The sequence below is a fragment of the Sciurus carolinensis genome, chromosome 9 (assembly GCF_902686445.1).
Source record: "Sciurus carolinensis chromosome 9, mSciCar1.2, whole genome shotgun sequence".
Lineage (NCBI taxonomy): Eukaryota > Metazoa > Chordata > Mammalia > Rodentia > Sciuridae > Sciurus > Sciurus carolinensis.
Genome location: NC_062221.1, coordinates 69,346,556 through 69,369,178, shown reverse-complemented (window position 1 = coordinate 69,369,178; position 22,623 = coordinate 69,346,556). Strand labels below are relative to the sequence as shown.

Sequence of the window (22,623 nt, the reverse complement as noted above, 5' to 3'; positions counted from 1 at the left end):
GATACGGTGGGTTCATTCCCATCCTGTTGAACTTCACCTTCATTATTGTCAACCCTTGTCCTCACAGTGTGCTGATCAATTTTACTGGGCAGCAGTGCTGTGGGGGGGCTGTTTGGCAAAGTTTTTGGAGGGGATGGAGAAGGTCCTGGGATGAGAGCAGGAGGGCTCCTGAGGGCAGGGTGAGGTGTGAGGTTCTAGTTGTGGTGACTAGTAAGTTAAGTTTTCCTGATTCTCTGATAGATTCCCACAGGATTGAGAGATGTGAGGAACATGTAAAACAAACCAAACCTCTTGGGGCGTGATCAGTCCCCTGACTTGAAGTGCCCTTAGGTCATGGAGTCATACTAACTCTTTCGATGGGTGAAGAAGCTGCCTCCCTGGGAGGAGATGGAGGAGCCCCTGCCGGTGGTGAGGGAAGCGTAGGAGATGATGGTGAACTCAGGGTCACCTAGGCCTCTTGGGTAAGGCCGAGGTGGTCTTTCCAGCTGCTTCCTAGCTCTCTTTTTTTCTGCAGAAGGAACTACTTTGTAATTTAGGTGCACTGGGGAAGGTAGCCAACCAGGTGATCATGTTCTGAATAGGAAATGGGAGGTCAGGAGAGCGAGTTAGGGAGGGTAGAGGAAGCTCAGCTCCTGAGAACTGCCATCACCAGGGATGACCTGGTAGGGACTTGCCTATGAAGAACTGGGTAAGAGAGGGAGAGTCATGGACTCTGCTCCTTGACTATTCCCACTACTGCCTCCCCAAGGCCTGGACTTCCATTTACCTTCCACTCACCTAGGGCTTTATCTTTTGCTAAAATGTAAATATTTCCTGAGGTCCTAAATATTAAGCTGTTATAATGAATCCCTTAGAAGAGTGAAGCGATCATTCTGCTTTGCCTGGGGCTGAGTGTTGAGGGAATGGGGCCCAGAGTGGGTGAGCTTTATAAGGCAGAGAAAGAGGAGGGGTCTGGCTCTTGGGTGGGAGTGTTGGGGTGGTGGGTCCTGTGTTGTTGGAGATTCAGTGCAATCTGGGGGTTTAGTGACTGCGGGGGGAACTCGCATCCCGATGTTACTAGTTGAACATGTGGTTTAGAGCCCAGCGCACTGAGAGGTCCTGTGCAGACTTCCCCTGCCAAGGCAGAGTTATAGATCTCCACGAGGACAGAGGTGAGCAACATGAAAGCCACACAAAAGCCTGAGCAAGGCAGGCTGATTAGATTCCACCTTTCCCTCCTGCTGCCTGGCCTGATATTTGAGGTGACATTTAAAGCATTGTACAGATGTGTGGTGGGACTGGCGTAGAATGGACGCTTTCTGGAGCCTTTGCACAGTCAAGGCTGATTTCTTTCTCTTGGTGAGCAGTCTCAGGCCTTCCCTCTACTTTCCACAAGAACCCCAACTCATCCTGCACCCTCGCTACCTCATTCTCCTGACCTCCTGTTTCCTACTCAGAAACCACCTGGTAGTTCCCTCCCTACTGGACTCCCAGTGTGTAGGCTGGTGGGGTATGCTCTAGAATTCAGCCAAAAGAGTTAAATGAAGTCAGTGCTGAGGGTAAGAGGAGAGCAGCGACAGAAGCAGGTAGATCACCATCTCGGAATCATCTGGGGAGCTTGTTAAAAATGCAGACCTCTGTGAGTGAGGCCTGGTTATCTGCATGGATAACCAACCCTCTCAGGTGATTCTGCTATCCATTAAACTTTGAGAACCTTTGTGATAGAGAATGTGTGAGGTTAGCTGGAAAAGGCCTCTTGGGAGAGTTGGACTTGAATTTCAGTGTCTAAGTGATACTTGTTTTAGATACTGTCCTCAGGTGTGGATCTAAGGTGCTTATTCACCTGGGGACACCATGCTATCGTAGGAGAGAATGGCAGGTGTCCATCCCATCCCCTGGGTAGTGTCTCGGAGAATGTATTGTTACCAGCTTCCCTTTGCCACTTGGGTGCTTGTCTCTGAGGGGACAGAAGTGTTGTGGGAAGTGGCTGAGGATGGTGTCTGCTGGAGTGTGTGGTTCATGTTGCAACTGAAGTGCAGCTTGCAGGGCAAAATGGCTGCCTGGGGGAGCCCATTTCCTCTGGTAGGGTGGGGGAAGAACACTATGTGGACAGTTTTCTGGTTTGCAGGCACCAGAAACTGTGTCACCTCCTGTCTCTTGTGTGGTCTTCATTTGTCAGATAATTCCATGTGCTCATGGAGCTGGTCAGTGCTGTTGAGGGAACAGTGGTCATTTTTGTCCTGGGAGATGAGTGGGAAAGATTTGGGACGTGATTGATTCGCTCCTCCCTCAGTGCTGCTTGCCTTCTGCTCTATCCACTTGTGCTGGCTTTATCTGATCAGGAACACAGTGTTTTCCTATTGGGGTGGGTAGAGAGGGGGAAAGAATAGTGCCAAGGATAGGAGAAGGAACGTCGAAGGGAAAGGAGTACATCTCTGTGATGACATGGACTCTGTGAGGATCCAGGCGGGCGTCTGCCCTCTGCAGTGGATGGGTGTTGCTGGCCTGTCTCTGGAGAACATGTCTCTGCAGCCAGCTGAGTGGGCTGGAGGAACCATGCCAAGGGGAATGGCTATACTTGCTTTGACCGTGATGAAAAAAGGGGCCACTGTGGAAGCATTGTTTAAGAGAAAACAACAACAAAACCTACTAATAAGGCTCTGTCCTGGCCAATATCCTGTCCTTTCTAATTGCACCGCAGCTAAATGGCTACTCTGGCAGTCTCTTGGAACAGTTTATTTAACTTCTGGAGGGGCCTCATTGAAAGTGAAGCTTATGAGGCTCTGTGGGAGTTGGAGAAATGAGCAGTGGTGGGCTGGGGAGCACCGAGGAGCCCAGCTTGATGGGCTGAATGGGTTCCCCTGGGCCGACCCAGTAGGCAGTGTATGTTCTTGGGTTCACTGAGTGCGGGGGAAGTGCTTGCACCCTTGTTGTTCTCTATCAGTCTTTATTCCCTTTCCCTCAGAACATGTCGCTGTGTGCAATGCTTTGCTCTTGATTATAGAGTCTGCTTCCTTCTCTAGGCCCAAGGATGGAGCGTGGACTATGAGCATTGGCAACATTTGGATGCTCCACACAGTGCCCTGGGGGGCACTTGCACACTGTCAGCCTCACAGGCAGATGCTCTTCCCCCAGCCATTCTCTGTCTAGGTCTCCTGCCATGGTGGGAGCCTCCCATTTCAAATTTCTCTTGAGTTGTGTTTGAAAAGAGCTCTTACGACATTCTCATTTGGAGATGCACTCTCTGGGCAGCCATGTGCTAGAGGCCAAAGGAGAAAGTGAAAGGTTCTTGATCAATAAGTAGCCACACTCAGACACTCTACTCACCTGTGTACCTGAGGCAGATCAGCCTCACCCTGGAGGTGCGTTTTAAGGACTGCTGTTGGCAGACAGCCATGTTTCCCCAGGTCCTGTCCCACTGTGAGGGCTTCCATCTCTCCATGAAAGATGGCATTTTTCCCTAGGGAATTGAGCCCTGGAGACTTCCTTCGGGAGGGAGAAAGACTGCACCTGCACACTATTTGACCTTATACAAGTTGTTCAGCCTCTTGGAACATAGCTTTCTTTCCTCTTTTGTAGACAGAGGAAGGTGATTCCCATCTAACAGACTTTGCAGAGTCATTAAGAGGCCTGAAGGAGATGATGGATGTGAAAGTACTCTGTGAACTAAAAAGTACTGGCTACACATGAGTGATGGATTCTTGTTATTCACAAAAGGGGAGACTGTGGGTCACTTCTCTCTGGAAAGAGGAGGGGGACTTTGCATTCTTGTGTTAACTGCTCACTGGAATTTTGTCCATTTAAGGTAATAGCAAAATAATGCTAACAGAGCCAGAGAGGTAGCTTCTTGGGTGGTGATGTCTCTGCTGTATCCCAAGCCGCCCTTTAGGAAGGAACCAGGAGGGGCCAGTGGTTGGAGACTGTACCTCCTAGCTCCAGCTCACAGACATGCCCCCTCTGCCCCATTTGGAGTTCTTTAGAAATCTGTAGCCTGCTTCATCTTGGAGTTCCCAGGAAGCGTGGATGCTGAGGGAGGCCTGCTCCTGCCAGCCTCCAGATGGAGACCAGGAGGCCTGGGAGGCCAACTTCCTGTTAGAATGTGAGAAGTCCTTGCTGGCATGGCTTAAGCTGAATGAAAACTATGATAAACGTGCACATGACTGCTGGATAGTTTTTAGGCTTGGAGAACAAGGTTGTCCCAGGCCTGAGGTTCCCTCAGGTTTCATTTCTCTGAGCAGAACTCCTAGCCACCAGAGTCACAGCCTCACCCTGTATATGACCAGTCTGCTGTAAGAGGGGTTCTGAGGAGGGCGAGGACAGGGCACTCTGCCATCCTTCAAGTATACAGGGGCAGTCTTTTCCCTCCCTTGCACAGGGGCAGGAGCTCCCTTGTCCTTGCTTCTCTCCACCATTAAAACCAAACTGTATGGTTCCCAGACTCCCTTTCTTGTTCATTCATTAAGTAGCAATCACTTGAGCACTTGTGAAGTCCAGGTCACTCTAGTAGGTATTTGAGGTACACAAAGATGAATGAAAGGCAGATGCTGCCCTGATAGAGTTTTTGGTCAAGTAAAGGAGAAGAGACATGTCAAGGAGAAAGTGAAGGGAAATGCTGGCCTGTTGAGGAGGGGATTGGGGAAGGCTGCTGGTTTATGGCATCCGAGCTGGACATTGTGTACATTAGGAGGATTTGGCCTTTGTGAGAAGGAGGAGTGGGGATGAAGCGTGCTGGCAGAAAGTGCAGGAACAAAAGCATGGGAAGAGGAACCCAGGCGTAAAGTGTGGGGAACTGAAGACTGGCACGAAGGGGAGATGGGGAGACCAGAGAGAACCTTCTCTCTGCCACAGACTACCAGGTGCTCAGTCAGGAACGCTCTGTTCCTCCTCTTGAGTTCACGGAGGAGTAAACTGAGGCTGGTGTTAAGTGGTAATCAGGATGAGAACCCTTGGCTGTGGGGCCTCAGAGCCCAAGCTGTCTTTCTAGTAGGATCTGTGAAGGGGTGTAGGAAGAAAGGGTCTGCAGCCTTTCTCTGAGCATGTGAGTCTAGCGGTTTGGGGCAAGGAGTACTTGAGGAACCCCACATGAGGCAGCTGGGCTCCCAGCCTTCTGGACTGGCTCTGGAGCCCAGAATGGCTGAGTGCCTGGCTTCCTCTTCCCTGTCCACTTGGAAGAGTCAGTGGCCTCTGTGTGGGAGGCAGGGGAAGCCAGGATGGCGGGAGATACTGGAATGGATTTTAAGATATAGCCTTGACTGTGGATTTTCATTCCCAAGACCACCTCAAACATCTCTTCTTTGCAAAAGCCCTGCCTGACTCCCTCCCCCGCATCTCCGACCTCCCCTCGGGTCCAGGCAGGCTCGGTCTGCACACGGCGTTGTTCTGCACTTGTTCCTTTGTTGCTGTGAAACAGGCTCCCGGCACAGTCAGCCTCTGTGTGGGAGGACTGGTGGCTGTCTTTGCAAGCAGGCATTTGCTTAGAGCAGGCTGCGTGTGAGCCCAGCATCCAGCGATTCTGGCCTCCTCGAGTCGGTGGTGGTGGGATGAGGCTCTGCCCAGGGGACCGGCTGTGAAGGATGAGTTCAGGGTGGGATGACGGACCGCTTCTGGGACCAGTGGTATCTCTGGTATCTCCGCTTACTCCGACTGCTGGATCGAGGTATCCTGACTGTGTGTATGCTTGTGTGTGTGTGTGTGTGTGTGTGTGTGTGTGCGCGTGTGTGCATGTGAAAGAGAGAAAGAGACAGAGAGAGAGACTGAGAGAGACACAGAAGAAGATATTGTAGAGAAGGGAGTGGGAACAAAAAGAAGGATTGAAGCTGCTGCAAGTGTCAAACCCGTGGAAAGTCAAGGAAGGCTGTTTTTGTGGGGACATGTGTGACCCAGGGGAATCAGGGAGCACTGGGTCACTCGGGCAGCAGCTATATAACAGGATCACTTTTTTTGCTGGGCTTCTCTTTGGGCTCAGTACCTTAGTCAAAGACAAGTTAAACCCTGTCTTGTCAGGCTCTCATGGAGTACCTGAGAAGCTGTGCAGGAAGGAGAGTGGTCTCTGTGGCAGGAAGCTGGGAGCAAGCCAATGCAGACTCACACCTCAGCTCTGCCACTGGCCAGCTGTGACCTTAGGCTGATTTGTGTAACCTTTCTGAGTTTGTGTCCCCATCTGTAAAATGGGCATGGCAGGACCAGCCTGCTGTGGTTGTTGTGGAGTTACTATTTAATTCATACTTACAAAACACATAGTATCATGGCTAGTAAGCACAGTAGGTGCTCAGTAGATCCCAAGTTCCTCCTTGCCTGCCTCAGTGGCATGGAACTACAGTGCTTGTCCTGAGCACAGCTCCCTTTATTGGTTATCTGTAGAGAGACTGGTACAGAATTTGCAGTTAGTAAAAAAAAGAGAGTCAGCTTTATTCCTCAAGTTAATCTGATCTTAATATATTTCACTGTTAATTATTAATGATCTCAAAATCAGGAAATGTCTCACAAATCCAAAATTCTGTGGTAAGGAAAAGCAACAGTGAACTTTGTTTAGTAATTGATTTTAAAAATGTTTCATTTTATTTTTAAGAGCTTTGGGCTCCTTTAAGAAGTTTTGGTAATAATGATACCAAACCCGTACTGGAAAAGGTGGTCCTGGGGAAGTCCTGCTGCTTATACCAAGGTGTGTTCAGGGATAGTCTTAGGTGTGCCAGAAGGGCAATGCCAGGTGGAAGCAGAGAGCTTCCCAGAGCAGGAGAATCAGGCCCTTTATCAGGGGAGAAATCAAAGATGGAGGAATCCAAACCAACACATGCAGAAAGCAGTCTTTCACTAGTATTGAGAAATAGACCCAAGGGAGCCCAGACCTGGGGTGAGATGAGGATGTTAAGAAGAGAGCCAGCACTTCATAGAGGTGGATATCATAGACCAGGGGAAGGACAGAAGACTACCCCCTTATCTGTGTGACCTCAGACAAGTAACTTAATCTCTCTGTGCCTCCTTTCCTTCATTTACAAAAAGAAATGATGATAATGACAGTATTAGTACCAACCTAGAGGGGTTGCTATAGGGGTCAAGTGAGAGACTGTGAGTGAAACATTTGTCCCTGTGCTTGGCATGAGCAAAGTACCCCTTAGATGTTAGCTTCCATTACCAAGACAGTTAATTCTCACTCTCCTACAAACATCCTGGGAACAGGTGGTGTGTGATAACCAGGAGCTGAGAAAGGGTCAACTAAGAATTGTTATAGGCTTACAGACAATTTATATTGACATGATTCAAACTAACCTATGATGCTAATTTTAAGAATGAATGAGATGGTAATGTAATAAGCTATAATCATAATTTATTTTCAATTTTTACAAAATGCTTGAATCTATGAATTGCAAACTTGTTTCAAGTTCTGGCTGGCTTTGTTACTTTCTCGGAGCCCTTGAGTAAGTGATCCACCCTCCATTCATTAGTCTGAAAAATGGGAATATTAATAATACTTACATGATAGAATTTGGGGGAATGTGTCATGTTAGTCTGTGTAAAAGTGTCCTGACTGATGCATTTATGGATTGATAGATTACCTGTCCTTCCTGTTGCCAGAACTGTGTGTTCTTCCATGAATGTTTGGTTACCATGTGTGGCTGTGATTTAATTTGAAGGTTTATGGTATTTCATATAGATAGTATCTCTAGGGTTTCCCTTACTGTGACTTTAGGCTAGCAGCTCCTGACTGTGCAGGGCCTCTGATGTCCAACTTTGAGGTTGAATGTTGATGATGTCCAGTTCTAGTTAATGGGTATTAAGGTATCATACATGCCCAAGGTGCCTATTCCCATTATATTCAATGGATTTTTGGATGTAGCAACATTAGTAACGAATGTTAGCTAACACTGTATAGAAATTGGCATGCTTCACAGCCTGTGCCCACTGGTGGGAAGTGCTCAGTGAATACTTGTTGAACAAACAAACACATGAATGATGAGCCTTGCCTTTGGAGCAGTGAACAAATTTCTCTTAGGCCTCTAGGGGAACAGAATAGCTCCCTTCATCTGTTTTGGGGATTTTACATCATTTTACCCTCATCATTGTCATGCTTACATCATCTTGAAAGAAAAGGACCTCAAGAAAGTGAGGAGGAAATAAGAGACAAGAAGAGGTGGGAAATGATGAGTTTAGCCCAGGAAATTGAAATAATCAACAAGCTGTGTGCAAGCCTGAGTCATCCACTTGGCTGCGAGTGGAGGATAAATGATCTGTGACTTGACACACCTAGGAAGAGGGAGGAACATCAGTGTCCATTATGGAGCCGCAATAAACTTTACAAAGAAGTAACAGTGTGTACTGCTGATTGCAGACCTGTGTCTTCCTCTCCTCATCATTGGGGCGCTAAGGGTAAGGATTTAAAAAAATAAAAGATATTGTTTTCTAGGACTCTACAAAGCTACAATGCAAAGATTTATGTGATAATGAACTGCCAGTTTGCTCAGACATTGTATTTTGATGATCTATTCTCATTAATAACAGATGCTGTTTCTACTGTGTGTCTCACTGGGCGTTTGTCAACTCCTCTGACTGTGGTCTGTGCTAACAGGCGTTGACTAAGGAGATGCTTGCCATGATGGGGACTATCCCTCAAAAGAAAAGAGCTCACACAGATAGGAAACAGAAGTAACACTGCCTGTAGTTGTTGTTGAGTTTTGGTGTATCCATGGGGACCTGACAAGTAAGGTGGGGGTTACATTCCTGTGTTTATGATTTTTATTTTGGTAGTGAAGGGAAAAGAGTGAATGACTGATGCTCTTTATTCACAGACCCTCAGGTTTGTGTTTTCCAGGTTACAGGAACATCCACCACTGGTAGTCCATGAGATGATTTTGGGTGATTTGTAGATGTTGCTTGAGCTTCTCTTGCCTGGCACAGGCTGGAGGATGGTTTATTCTGCCCAGTGCCACCTCCTGCTGGGTTCTCCAGCCATGCCCTCACTTCATCCAGTACAGGTCCTCTTAGGCTTGTCTGTTTCACAGGTGCTCCCTCATTCCCACTCTAGCCTCCCTTGCATGCCACAGTGTCTGGTCTCCAGATGTCTACTCCTCCAACCTCCCTTTTCCCTTAGGCCCTGCTGCGCATGACTGTTCTTTCTGTCCCTCCTATTCCTTTCAGGGTATAGCTGCATGCTACCTGCTGCCTGTACCCCCATTCCCCGGTGTTCCTCTCTTATTCTCCAAATCATCCCCAGGCTTTCATCCCTTCACTGAGCCCGCATCCTCTCCTTACCCTGCCCTCTGACTTTGAATGCCTTTTCCTTTCCAGAGCCACCATCTCTTCTTCTTTTGTTGCTTCCTTTTTATGCCACTGTGCCATTATCTCCAGTCCACTAGTTTCTTTTAAAAATAAATTTAAGTAAAAAAGAAAAGAGTTAGTTAAAAACAATACCAAAGAAATCGTAGTGTAGGAGGTATGTGGATATGGTGAAAATGGTTATAGAAGTACAAAAATGACTGATGTTTGGAAAATCTAAGTGATAGGTTGACTTTGCAATGTAGGTTTCAGGCTGCTAATTTCTTGCTGCTTTGTCTGCATTCCAGTGGCTACAACAAAGTGCTTGGAATTCTGGACCAGAAACCAACTGATTTTCAACCCTGATGTACCCTGGAATCATCTGGGAGCTCTTAGAAAGAACAATGTCCACATTCTCCTTTCCAGCCCCCTCCCCAGCCAGCTGAACAAGAATTGCTGCAGAGAGGGCTGGACGCAGTTATCTTTGAAGAGCTCTGCAGGTGGTTCTGTGGCGGCCAGGGCTGGGAGCTGCTTGTTGCCATCCTTTAATGTGATGCCAGAGAGTAAAGGCAGAAGACTCTGGGGCAAAATAACAAAACAGATGAGATAATCAGTCACTATGCGAGAATAGTAAACACAGGAGTAAACACAGGAGTGCACTAAGGAACAACATGTAAAAGAACATGGTCCTTTGGGTATAATTCATGCAACTTTCTTAGAAACAATAACCATTTTCTATCACTACTTTTAAAAAAAGCCTTAACTTTCCTTCATATTCCAGAGAAACAAATTTACCTGTGCCCCGGGAGGTTTTCTGGCTCCATCTTGCTTTGAATTTAAATGCTCAGTTCTGACTGCCCAGGATTTTGGATATAGGATGGTAGTTTGTTACTGTAGATGTCAAAAGCCTTTCCTTGCTTGCTTAGCATAGCTCATACTAAGTAATAGGTGGGCACTGTCCATATTCTGCTAGAATCAGAGAAAGGAAAACCGCTTCTCTCTCTTCAGGAGAGCTGGGAGTAAGGAGAATACCTGTCTACAAGCCTGTGGATGTTGGGCTCTACAATGGCCCGGAGTTTCCTTGGGTTTTTCACTGAGGTTCATTGATCCCTGATAGACCATTCTCTGTCCTCTCGCCTTCAAATTTCCCAAATATTCTAATCCAAGGATGGATTCTGTCCAGGTGCAGGGCAGAGTCACAGGCAGCTGGACCACATGGCCTCTGTGTCAGGGGTCCTGATCTTTGTTTTTGCCTCGTCTTTTGGTCTTATCCTTTCTGTGCTTGCACCTCTTCCTGGTCCCTGATTCCTCTCACTGACAGATGCCCTGTCTTTGGCTTGTTTGCTGCTCAGTTTTCTGCATAGCGCTGGCCCCCGATGAGGTCATCTGTGGTATCTATGCCTTGATGACTGCTTGTAACTGATCCTGACCTGCCATGGCTCTGGCTACTCACCTTGGTATGACTTGCTCTGTTCTTGTTAACTGTTGTGTTTGAGCACCCAGTGTGATGCGTGGCTTCTTGTACCCACCTTCATGAGCCGTTCCTTCTCCTCCAGTCAGTGGGAAAAAGAAAACTACACAGCATGCATATGCAGAGTACATTGGGTGATTCTCCTGTGCTGAGATTTTTCTAATTAGAGTTGTTTAGGTATCACCTTCCTACTTGAGCTGAATATTCACATAATATAGAAAGAAGTTACTTTAACTTAGCCTTTTAAACTCACAAATACCTATTATGATTTTTAATTTGCCCTTAGCACAAGATCCCTTTCCTAAAAGGGTCAGGCCTGTGTTTAACAGTTTGAACATAGAGCCACTTGAAATACCATCACAAAACTCTTCCCTGTTGTTCCACACCAGGGCCTCCCCAGCAACTTTCACATGTTCTTGTGCTTCTTCTTGACATGCCCAAAGCCTCCCCTTCTTACAGATAATCCATATTCCTTCCCTTCCAAACCTCTGAGCCCCATGTCCTCCTGTAAAGCCTCCCCTAGCTAATCACACCTGGTTCTCTTCAGTGATGTGGGTATTTGGGTGCAAGGCCAGTGGTTAGTGATTCTTCTGTGCTGGCATGGTGAGTAGTAATAATACCACACCTTGAGGAGTTGCCAACACTGGAGGAGTTAATATGGAGCTCAGTAGGTGTGCACTTTTCCTCCTGAATTTTTGTAGCTATTAGGGAGCTTACTTGCTTCTAGAGGGTCATTATCTTTCACTGAGAGTGGAGCTTCCCTAAGGGTGGCCCTCGTTCTCGCCATCTCTTTGTATTTTCTCCCAGATATCTAGTTTAAGGTTGTATCCTAATATGAAACCTAATAAATAACTTGCTAATAGAATATCTGAACACTCTAGGAAACAATGGATTATCACATCATCCTTAAGGTATTAAAAAGAAAATGGTAATTGTTTTATGATTCCAAATATCTACACCCTTTGGTTCTCTGAGATAGGCCACATTGTTTCCCATTTCACAGATGGGAAACAGGCTCATAGAGGTTAAGTACTTTGCTAAAATCATACAGTTGCTGAAGGAAAAGCCAGGATTCAAGACCCCAGACTTCCATCTAGGATGGGTTGTCTCCTATACCCACTGCCTTACAGGTGGGAAGACCCTCATCTATCTCTGTCTTCAGCATGCATGCTAAAATAGTTGCCCAGCCAGCTCTGCTGCTAGCAGATGGTAGAGTATATCACTGGGGTGCCTTGTCTGTGGTGTGAGATCACCAGACAAGATGTATCTAGGCCAAGTCCTGGGGGAAGGACACTGATAACTGCTCTGTGAGGTCCTGGTGTGGGGTTTCCACCCAGTGGGTGGAGGTTACTGTGGTGTAGAAGAGTAAAGCAGCATTGGGCTTCCCTAGGTGTTGGTGTGGCTCCCAGGATCTCTTCTTTCTGTTAAGGCTTATCTAATGACTATTGAAGGCAAGGGCACTGGGACCGCTGTGTCCCTAGATGGCCTGAATTCCCAGGGTAAGTGATGCATGGATCACTTGTGGATGGGGTAGTTTGCTATAAAGAAACTGTCAAAATAATAATATTGAGGTGTCATTAGTAGTAGGGGTGATAGTATCTTTTAAGAGCTCAGGCATTCCAGGGAGGCATTTAGGGGCAGGAGGTAGGATTCTTGCCCTCAGGGAGCTTTCAGTTCAACTCCTGAAAGTCCTAAAGGACCAAGAGTCAGCAGAACCTTCTTGAGTCTCCTCTGGCCCCGCTACCTAATGATGGATTACCTATAAGCAGAATCACTTTAGCTCTAAGAGTAGAAAATATGTATAACATATACAAAATGTATACCTGTAACAGCAACAAAATATGTGGTGCCAGAAGGAATTATTTCATGTTGAATTGATAAACAAGTGCCATAAATTCATAAGAGGGAGAGATAATTGGGGTCTGAATAAAGAAGAAATTCTCATTTAACACATATCTTCTGCAGAACTACTGTGTGCTTTCTCTGTTTGGGGTTCTGGGAATACAGTATTGAAGAAGACAATGTTCTTGTCTTCATGAACTTTCTAGTCTAGTGGGGGACACTTATTTACAATAATAATACAATTACAGGTAGACTAAAAAAGTAGAGAACTGAGTTAAGCCTTAGTAGTACTTAATTTGAGGATAGAAGTCACAGAATACAGAGCATGCTCAGGGAATGACACTAAACCAGACTGCCTTGAGCATCTATTTGGGGGAGAGTTGAGGTTGGAGAGAGAAGTTGGGACCACTTTTGTGAAGATTCTTGCTTTGTGTCACTTTATAAGGCAAATGGTAGTAGTACAGTAGTGTTTCCATTAAAAATGTATTGATTGAGTGGGCTGGGGAAATAGCTCAGTTGGTGAAGTGCTTGCCTTACAAGCATAAGGCCCTGGTTTCGATCCCCAGCCCACACACACAAAAAAAAAAAAAAAAAAAAAAAGGAAAAATGTATTGATTGAACAGTACTTATGTATTAGGCAGCAGACTAGGTGCTGCGAATACAAAGAAGCATATTATGGGGTGCTCATGTTTAAAGTAGAGACTCAGATGCATGAAAGTACTTTATAACAAAATTTTTAAGTGAAATTCGTTAGGCCTGCATAGGAGGACAGCATAACTCATTTCCTGAAGGAGATGGAGAAGTATGTCTTTCCAGAATGTCTGGTAGTTCAGTTCTGGCATGCAGGATGAATAATAGTTGGGTGAAGAAGGTGGGGTGAGACATTCTGATCAGTAAAGCATGGGCAGAGGCACAGAGAGGTTTGAAGAAGCAGATGCATAGCTGACAAAGAGTGGGGAAATTAAGTATATGTGGAAGTTAAGGTACAAGAGAGGGAGAAATCTCAGGGAACTCCTGATCATAAAAGCCTGATGATGCTGGTAATGGTCTTTAAAGGTGAATCTGGATGCACAAGAAGAACCACAGGAAAAGAAGACTGAAAGTGAAGGAAAGGTAGGCCTATGGAAGGGAAGGATGGGGAGGAGGTGGGAGATAACATTGGAGAGAGTAACAAAAATTTCTCAGTCCTCATATTCAAGGATGAAAAAGTCATCCATGCTTAGGTTTGGCTGGAGGGGTGGCAACAGTTGTTCAAGTCTGAAAATGGGAATTGGATGGAAGGTGGTTGGCTAAGGGCTTTAGAACCTTGAGTTTTTAGATCACAAAAATGTTAAGTTCCTTCATGTAGTTGCAGTATATCTTTGATTCTAGGGAATAGTTAGGGTAGATGATCTTGAGTCATCTGCTTAGAAGTGACAGTGAAGGTGACACTTGCTCAGGGAAAATGGTGTAGAGAGAAATGAGAATAGTGTAGATTGTTTTGGGAAAGTAAGTGTTGACATAAGAAGACAGGATCAGAGACATGACAAGGGTAGGTAGAGAGCCAGGACCACAAACTTAATGGGGATAGAGGAGAAGGGGCAGTTAGGGATCCCCATGTGCAGGAGATGGGCCAGTGTGGAAGAGTTTGGTGACAGAAGGCATTGTGACTACTTGCAGCATTGTTTCAGTGCCTCAATGAGGAGAAACCAGATTGCAGTTGTAGGAGGTGGTGAGGACAAGGCAGCAGCAAGCACATATTGTTTGCTTGAGAAATATGTCAGAAAATGCAAGGTAAAAATAGAATGGTGGTTGGTGGGACATGAGGGTCAGTGAGGGTTGTGTAAAGAAGGGAGGTCTGGATGTGTTTGAGACTTGGGAGGGGTCCAGGGACAGAAGTTTGAAAATAATGAACAGAAATGGATTATTAATCCATTTAATAAATATTCATTGAACACCAACAATAAATCTGGGCATTCCAGGCCCTGTGTTGTTTGTTAGGGATACAGCATGAATAAGGCATGAAGTCCTCATGAAGTTTACATTCTAGAGAGGGAAGCAGACAATACACAAGTCAAGCAACAGTTGAATTTATAATAAAAGCTTGTGATAAGTGCTGTAAAGTGCAGCAGTGGCCGGGAGGAGGTAGGAATGGGTTGAATAAAGAGTGCAGATGGAAGTGGTAGACTGGAGGAGGGGGAATGCTTCCTCCGTTGGGAGGGAGAAAGGACTGCTTAGAAAATGACTTTCAAGTAGAAAACAGAAAAATGAGGAAATGCAGTTCCGATGGCCTTGATATTTTTAGCAAACGATCAGATGGTGTCAAGGACTGAGCCTGGAGAAGTAGGAGAGTTCAAGACCTTGGATAAGTCCTTATCTCCTTCATTCAAATCTCCAAAAACCCTGCGATGTAGAGTATGTGTGTTATTTTCACTGTATAGATAAGATAGCTGGAGGGACATAGACAGGATCCACAACTACAAGGTATGGGACAAAGAGAGGATCACCTGGATACTTTTTTTTTTTTGGCTACTGGAGAATGAACCAAGGGCCTTGTACTTGTTAGCTCTACCACTGAGCTCCATCCCCACCCTGGATACTCAATCATGGAACATATCTTCAAGGGATGGCAAGGATAGTACTGTCACTGCAATCAGGAGATGAATCTCTTCTCCCTCCTCTTATACAAAGTCCTGTGCTGAACCCCATGGGAGAACTTGGAAAGGAGGTCACCTCTGCACATGGAATGGGTTAACGACTGATAATCAAGTGATCAGCATGTGCTCACTATTGAATACACTGACCTTATGAGCATTTGGATCTTTAAGAATTTGGATCAAGCCAGGGAAAAGGGCATATAGGATGAGGGAAAATGCAGAGCAAATATGCTCGAGATTCAGGGGAAATGTGTAATTAGAGAAAGCTAGGGATTGATCAGGTAAAAGAGTGAATCACTGACTCATGAGATGATATGGGGGCAAACAAATGAAAAGTTTTCTATTTCTTATTCTCTTTACCTGCATAATTGTGTCCCCAGCAAATTAGAGTTAGAGATGGAAGAGACTTCTTATTTAAGAAATGAGGAAACTAAGTCCTGAAGAGATGATTTCACTTGCCAAAGTCACAAGTTTAGTTATCGAATTAACTAGATGTTAAAATCCCTCAAAGCTGAGGCCTCATTCTTTATGTTCCTCTATGATTTCAACCCCACTTCTATACCTTTTAACATACCCAGTAGCCTTGATGTAGTTACTGCATGTGGAAGAATGGGCAGGCTAGAGAATTTGTGGGTTTGAGGGATGTTTTGTTTGGATTCAACCTTTTAAGCCTCCAAGAAAAATTTCTAAGAAGTCCCAAAATAGGATTGTATTTCTTTCTCTATCCTTCTTTATTATCGTGAAGCCAAGTGGAGTTGGAAATGGCACCTCCTTGCTCTCCCCTGCTACTGCAGAATCACGCTCAGAGGAACCCAGCCCAGGGCAAGGCAGAGGAGTGTCTTCCTCATAAACCCAGGCGGAAGACTTGGCATGGGGCTTTTAATCTACATTCATGCTAAATGAAATCTGTTAGATGGGATAATGAGCTCCATATTTTATAGACTATTTTAAGCCTGTCTCAAAATAAAGTACAGGGCCAGGGGTGGAGAAAGGACGTAAGTCTTGGAGACAAAATGGCATGGCTTACTCACCACTGTTTTCATTTTAATGATCCCAACCCCAGTACAAGTCCCTCAGTGACATTGTAATGGAAACCACATTTTTTTTCTCCTGCTGGAAGTTTCAGGATGAACACAGCCAAATACTTTAAGACATAATTAAGGTTACAAACTCTTAATTCCTGGTAATACCCAGATCTTTCACCCAGGGGTGACTCAAGCTAGAGATAGTGCAGTTGAAAGGCAGTTGAAATCATAGAGATATTTCTTCCTCCAGTCTCTGGCCAATCACAACTTCTTTTCTAGATCTTCGCACCTTTCCTCTTCACTGCTGCCTCATCAACATAAATAAATAAGAATCCTGGTATTGACTTCCTTCCCTGCCACAGGGAAAGAATCCCAGATGGATGCTGCTGTGACTGGAGGGGGCTGGATCAGGCTGGTGGAGGCAACACACGTATAGCTGGAAGGGCAGCTAAGGGAGTCTGCCAGTGCATGTGGGGTGCAGGAGTGGGGAGGCAAACCATGTCATCACTAGGTATGGAAAGAGGCTTGGAGGAGAATGTTCTGCACATTAAAGGCTGGAAAATCCAACTAATAGGAAGGTGTTGAGGACCTAAGAGAGTAAAGAGGTTCCTTCTCCTGAATTTGGACATGATGGGTTGAGAACTCTCAGTTTGGGTCTCCTTTGCCTTGTAAAGCTTTCAGAATTGCAAAGATAAAAGTTAAGAAACTTGGCATGATCAATCCAATTTTGTGGCTTACTTTCCCCTCTCAACCACATGATGAACACCTGGAACATATAAGATAGTGAGAGGCCCCTAGTGCATGCAGGCAAATTGTGTTTGGCCAATTGCAGTTCAGTCTTATCCTTGTAGGAAGGCTTTAGTTTGCACAAGGAATAAAGAAAGGGCTAGGATATTTCCCTTTGGCTACCTTGGTTCTATAATCTGCCCCTGGGGGTGGGGATTCTGGGACTGACCAGGATGAAACCCAGCTGAACACTCTTTTTGACGCCATAGAGATGACATCTCTGCTACATTTCTCACTATCCACACACCCCACACCAATGGGCAAATGATCATGTTAATAATATCTCCTTCTGGAAGATGTATTAATTAGTACATTCTTAATCCAATTAGTGACTAAATAGCACTCTGAGTCTCAGTTTCTTCTTTCAGAGAATTAAGATCATATTTGTCTGTAATAGTCATTCATGCCCTTTAGTAAATGCTTCCAGCTCTCCACCTTCAGAGTACCTGGTAAGGTTGTACTTCCGTACACCTTCGACTGTATGACTTGCTTTGCCTAATGAAATGTAAGCAGAAGTCACGTGTTTCATTAGCAAGTGGAAGCTTTAAAGCCAGGAGGTATTATTTAATTCATTCTTCCACTGTGTTATCAATTTTAGAAGCTCTGATGGGATAAAGCCTTCATTAGCTTGGGACTCTAGATGACAATGATGTTTATTCCCTTTATTGAATCATGTAGAACATGTAATATGAACAAGTAATAATCATCTTATCTGTTAAGCTATTGAGATTTTGGAATGGTTTTTCTCTATAGCCTACCCAGCCTGTCTTGAACGATTTTTAAACTTCATAAAACTTTGTGGAGAATTAAACAAAATTGGAATACAGAGTTTGTACAGTTCATATCACATAGTAGGCACTCAATAAATGATGGCAAATTCTATGAATATCATTTAGGATGCTTACGGCTGCAGATAATTGAACCCAAACTAAAATTTACCTGATAAATTTATTTCTCCTTTTCCTTTACTTCTGCTTTTCCTTCTTCTATTTCTCTTAAGAATTTCAGAAGTCAGAAAGTTAAATTAGAATCTCAGTAGTATCACTAAATTCTTATTTAGTCTGTTTCAGTTCACTAGATTTTGTAATATCTATAAGATGTTGTAGTTCATTAACTTTGGAAAATCTTTAGCCATTGTCCCTATCCTTTCTCTTTTCTCCTTTTGGGATACCAGTTGGTTATATGGTGAAATTTCTCACTGTATCTTCTACATTTCTTGTGATTATTTCTATGTAGTTAATAATTTTACCTATGATGCTTTCTAGATAATTTCCTCTGATCTATCTTCCAGTTTATTAATTCTTTATTTAGCTGAGTCTAATCTGCAATTAAGTAGGTGAATTGTCTTCTTAATTTCAATTATTGTGTTTTTCAGTGCTAGAATGCCAACTTAATTCCTTTCCAAATCACTTTTCTAAAAAAATTAAGTTTCATGAAAAGCTCTCAAACTCATCTTCAATTTCTTTGAGCATGGCAAACATGTTTTTTATAGTTTCTATTTGATAATTCTAATATCTGAAGTTTTTGTGGTTCTGTTTCTTTTTATTTTTTCCCAGATTTATTGAGGTATAATTGTCAAATAAAAATGGAATATATTTACCCTATACAGTGTGATTTTTTTTTTAGTTTACATATATTCAAATAATCTTTTGGAAGATTTAATGGACAGTGTGATGTTTTAACATACATGTATACATTGTGAAATAACTACCACAAATGTGAACTTGTTTCTGTAGTCTGTTGTTTCTGATGGTTCTTGCTCATGGTGTTCCCCCTGCCCCTTGTGTGTCTGGTTATATTTATGTCCTGGTCATTATTTTATTTATTTTCTGAGCTGGAGTTTTGCTATGTTGCACTTACTGAACTTGAACTCCCAGGCTCAAGTGATCCTCCTGCTTCAGCCTTCTGAGTAGCTAGGACTATAAATGCATGCCACCGTGCCCAGTTCCTGGTCACTATTTTTGAAAAAGATTTATGGTAATAAAATCCTACATAATCCTCAGTGTTTCTTGCAGATTGGCAAATGCTCTCAGGGAAAGAAAACTGCTTTTTGCTCTGGACATTCCTTTTTGGATTCTCAACTTTTTTCAACATTTTAGCTTAGTAATTTTTGTTATTTTATTAGTTCTCTAATGCTTTTAATAAGTTAGTCCCAGGATCCCAATTCCTTGAGTCTAGAATGACAACTTTCTTCTACAATGATTTTGATTTTCTTTTGACGAACCTTTGGGAATACTATCCATCTAGTTCCACCTTAACCCAAGTTGAATGCTTGTGGTTCCTTGAACTCAGGTTATAGGCAACTGAGTTTCAAATTTTCGTGAGTTGGTTTATTTTAGGCTCTCTTTACCATGAGGTTAAAGCTCTCCTCCCTTCCTGGGAGGGAACAGGTTGGAGTGGGTATTGTTTATGAGAATCTTTTCCTTGGACAGATCTCTTATTTCTGCTCCCTTCATTATTCTTCCCCTCACCGTCTCTCTCCCCTCCCCTTCCCCTTTTTCTTCTTTTTCTTCTCCTTTTCCTTCTCCTTTTCCTTTACTCCTCCTCCTCCATCTTTTCTTCTCTAGCACTGGGGATTGAACCCAGGGGTACTCTTACCACTGAGCTACATCCTCAATCCTTTTTATTTTTTATTTTTTGAGACAGGGTCTCTCCTAATTGCTAGGGCCTTGCTAAGTTGCTGTGGTTGACTTCGAATTTGTGATCCTCCTGCCTCAGCTTCTGGAGTTGCTGGGATTGCAGGCATGTGCCATTGCACCTGGCTCCCTTCATTCTTTCTGACTGCCAAAAACAGAGCTTAGTTTTGCTACTGTTTCTTGGTGATTGGCAAATTCTCACAAGGTAAAAGCTGCTTTGTGTTCTGGTCCTATCTCTTTATATTCTCACTTCTCCTAAGTTTTGTTATCTTATTTGTTCTTTAATGCTTTGAAGAAGATAAATGCAAACATCAAAAACAACAACAACAACAACAACAAAAAACCATGTTGTCATCAGTGGGAAAGAGGATCCTAATTACCTTTCCTTCCATTACAAGGAATGGAGGCCTCAGGACCACAGTTCCTGGTATCCTTCCTTTTACCATCTGTTATGGCTTAGATGTGAGGTGTCCCCCAAAAGCTCACATGTGAGACAGTGCACGAAGGTTCAGAGGAGAAGTGATTGGGTTGTAAGAGTCTTAACCCAATCAGTGAATTAATCCCTCATGGAATTAACTGAGTGGTAACTGAAATGGTAGGGTGTGACTGGAGAAGATTGGAACTGGGGGTTGGCTTTGGGCTATATATTTTATATGTGGAGAGTGGAGACTCTCTCTCTTCTTCCTGATGATGGGAGCTGCTTCCCTCTGCCACATTCTTCCGCCATGATGTTCATTCTCACCTTGAGCCTCGAGGAATGGGGCAGGTCTTCTATGGACTAAGCCCGCTGATACCGTGAGCCCTCAAATAAACCTTTCCTCCTCTATAATTGTGCTGGTCAGATCATTTAGTCCCAGCAGTGAAAAACTAAAACACCATCCCTTTAGTCCAAGATGGCCACCATAACTCTATGTGTTACAAACAGAATTAACAACCGAAAGAGCCTGTTTCCTCAAGCCTGTGTTCACATAATTCTCTTCAAGAGCAAGTAAACCTTTCCCAGATGTCCTTCAGGAGATTTTCTTTCATGGTTCAAAGGCCATAATTTCACCAGTAATTCCTAAGCAAGTCACTAGAAGGGGATGTAATTTCCAAGATTGGCATAATATAATTAGCATTTAACTCGTGGGACTGGAAGTTCTCTTTGCTTTTCTTGAAGTGCATGGTTGCTTAATTTCTGAACAAAATGTAGGTCTGTAAGCAAGAATGAAGGGAGTAAATAGCCACTGAGTAGGAACCAATTGTGTCTATTATACCTAGACACAGGTTATACCTAGCTCTGTACTGAGCTAGGGTTAAGTATTGATACATGTAGTTATGATTGTTGTCTTAGTTGGGGACCTATATACTCTGAATGATGCAAGAAAATGTAGAGCCAGACTTAACAAAGGATTCAGAAATACAGGGAGTAGGTTCCTTAAAAATATACTTTGTAACTTAAAAACTGTGAAAATTTGGGATAGCCTGTGATCAAAATCTAGCAAATAAAAATATTAAAGAATAAAATAACACAGTAGAAAGAATGACTATTGGAAATTTATTCACAAAACTTAATCACACTACAAATTACTTCTATGGATGTATAGTGTATAAAAACAAATGCATCTGATCCAGGCATATGACTCTACTGGAAAGCTGGGTCTTTCCAAATGTTCTTTGCAGTTTCAGAGGGAGGATCATATTGAGGTGTAAGAATCCTCCTTGGAAACATGGACTTCACTTCCCCAAGAGAACAGGAAGGCTGTCTTTTTTCTAATATATCTACCCTTGCTATCTTGGAGGAGGCGGAGCTTAGAAGGTGAGGCCTGAGAGTACCAAAGACAGCCTTCCTGAGTGTTGTCTTACTGCCTTGCTTTCCAGAAATCAGATGGACTCTGCTTCCTCCCTTTGGGACAAGAGGCCTCAGGGAAATTTCCTTAGCTGGCACCTCCATAGTATCCATGTGAGGAGAGGAGGTTCAATTCTGAACACTAACCTTTCGTAGGTTTGGGATCCATCTTCCCTCCCTCTCTTTTCCATATCCTGTATCTGTGACTTGACCTTATCTTAGAAGTTCCTCTTATTAGTCTATCATTTTCTATAGATTGCTAGCTCTTGGAAGTCCCTCAAAGAAAATACCCAGAGAACTTGCCCCAAGAAGGTTAATAGTATGCATGAGATGCAACTTGGTCATGGACAGCTGAGTACAGCTGGGTTTTGGAACGATGGGGACAAATTGGGTGAATGTGAATTGCAAGTACCCCTCCTATATGTGGACTCTGTTCCTTTTTATCACCTCCATTCCAATTCATCCTTCAATCTCACCAGTGAAAGCTATTAATCTGAATAAGTAAGATCCTTTAACAAAGAAAACCTTAATAACATTTGGAAGTATTAAGCCCAATGGATGAGTTTATTTTGCATATTACCTTGCTTTTTAGGCAGTATGCTGAATGCTTAAGTGTGAGGAGGCTGTGAATCAAAATGACCTTGGTGAGTTCACAGCTCTATCACTTACTACTGTGTGACTAGGTATGTCACTCATCCTCACTAGACCCCAGATTCCTCAGGCTGATAATATCATATTTACCTCATAGCATTTGCTTAAGGACTAGGTGATGTTACACATGTCAAATTCTCAGTGTTAGCTATTAATTCTTAATCCGTGTTGCCTAAAGCCTAAATTTTGGATAAGAAGAGGGTGGTGGCATAGTCAAGAGGGGACCCAAGGTCTGGAAGCCTAAGAAGGCAGGTTCTGATGGGATAGGGGAGACAGAATGTGCACATGAGGATTGGGCTATGAGAGAGGACTTTGGAGTTGGATTGAGAAGACAGAGTCAAAAACCAACTTCCATTTGCCTTGAAGTATAGCCTCAGGCTCTGGGGGAAAACTTCAGTCTTAGACTGCTCCATGTACTGGATTGTTTCCAGCAGGAGTGACACTTTCAGTGCTCCTGCCTCCTTACCTTGAGGCTACTTGCTGGGTGGCTGAGTTGGGCTTCCTCTGAGGAGCAGTTCCC

General features: G+C 44.0%; 1 protein-coding gene across 9 annotated transcripts in view; it reads left to right on the top strand.

Moving 5' to 3' along the window:
* Positions 1–22,623, top strand: part of Kalrn (kalirin RhoGEF kinase) — a 636,539-nt gene that overhangs the window by 50,716 nt on the left and 563,200 nt on the right. For 3 of the 9 annotated variants that reach the window (XM_047563086.1, XM_047563085.1, XM_047563084.1), the window contains exon 1: positions 5,569–5,635. The exons of the other annotated variants lie outside the window; for them this stretch is intronic. In XM_047563086.1, coding sequence (XP_047419042.1) covers positions 5,569–5,635 — 67 coding nt within the window. Of the gene's footprint in view, positions 1–5,568; positions 5,636–22,623 lie in introns of those variants that run through there. 9 annotated transcript variants of the gene reach the window in all.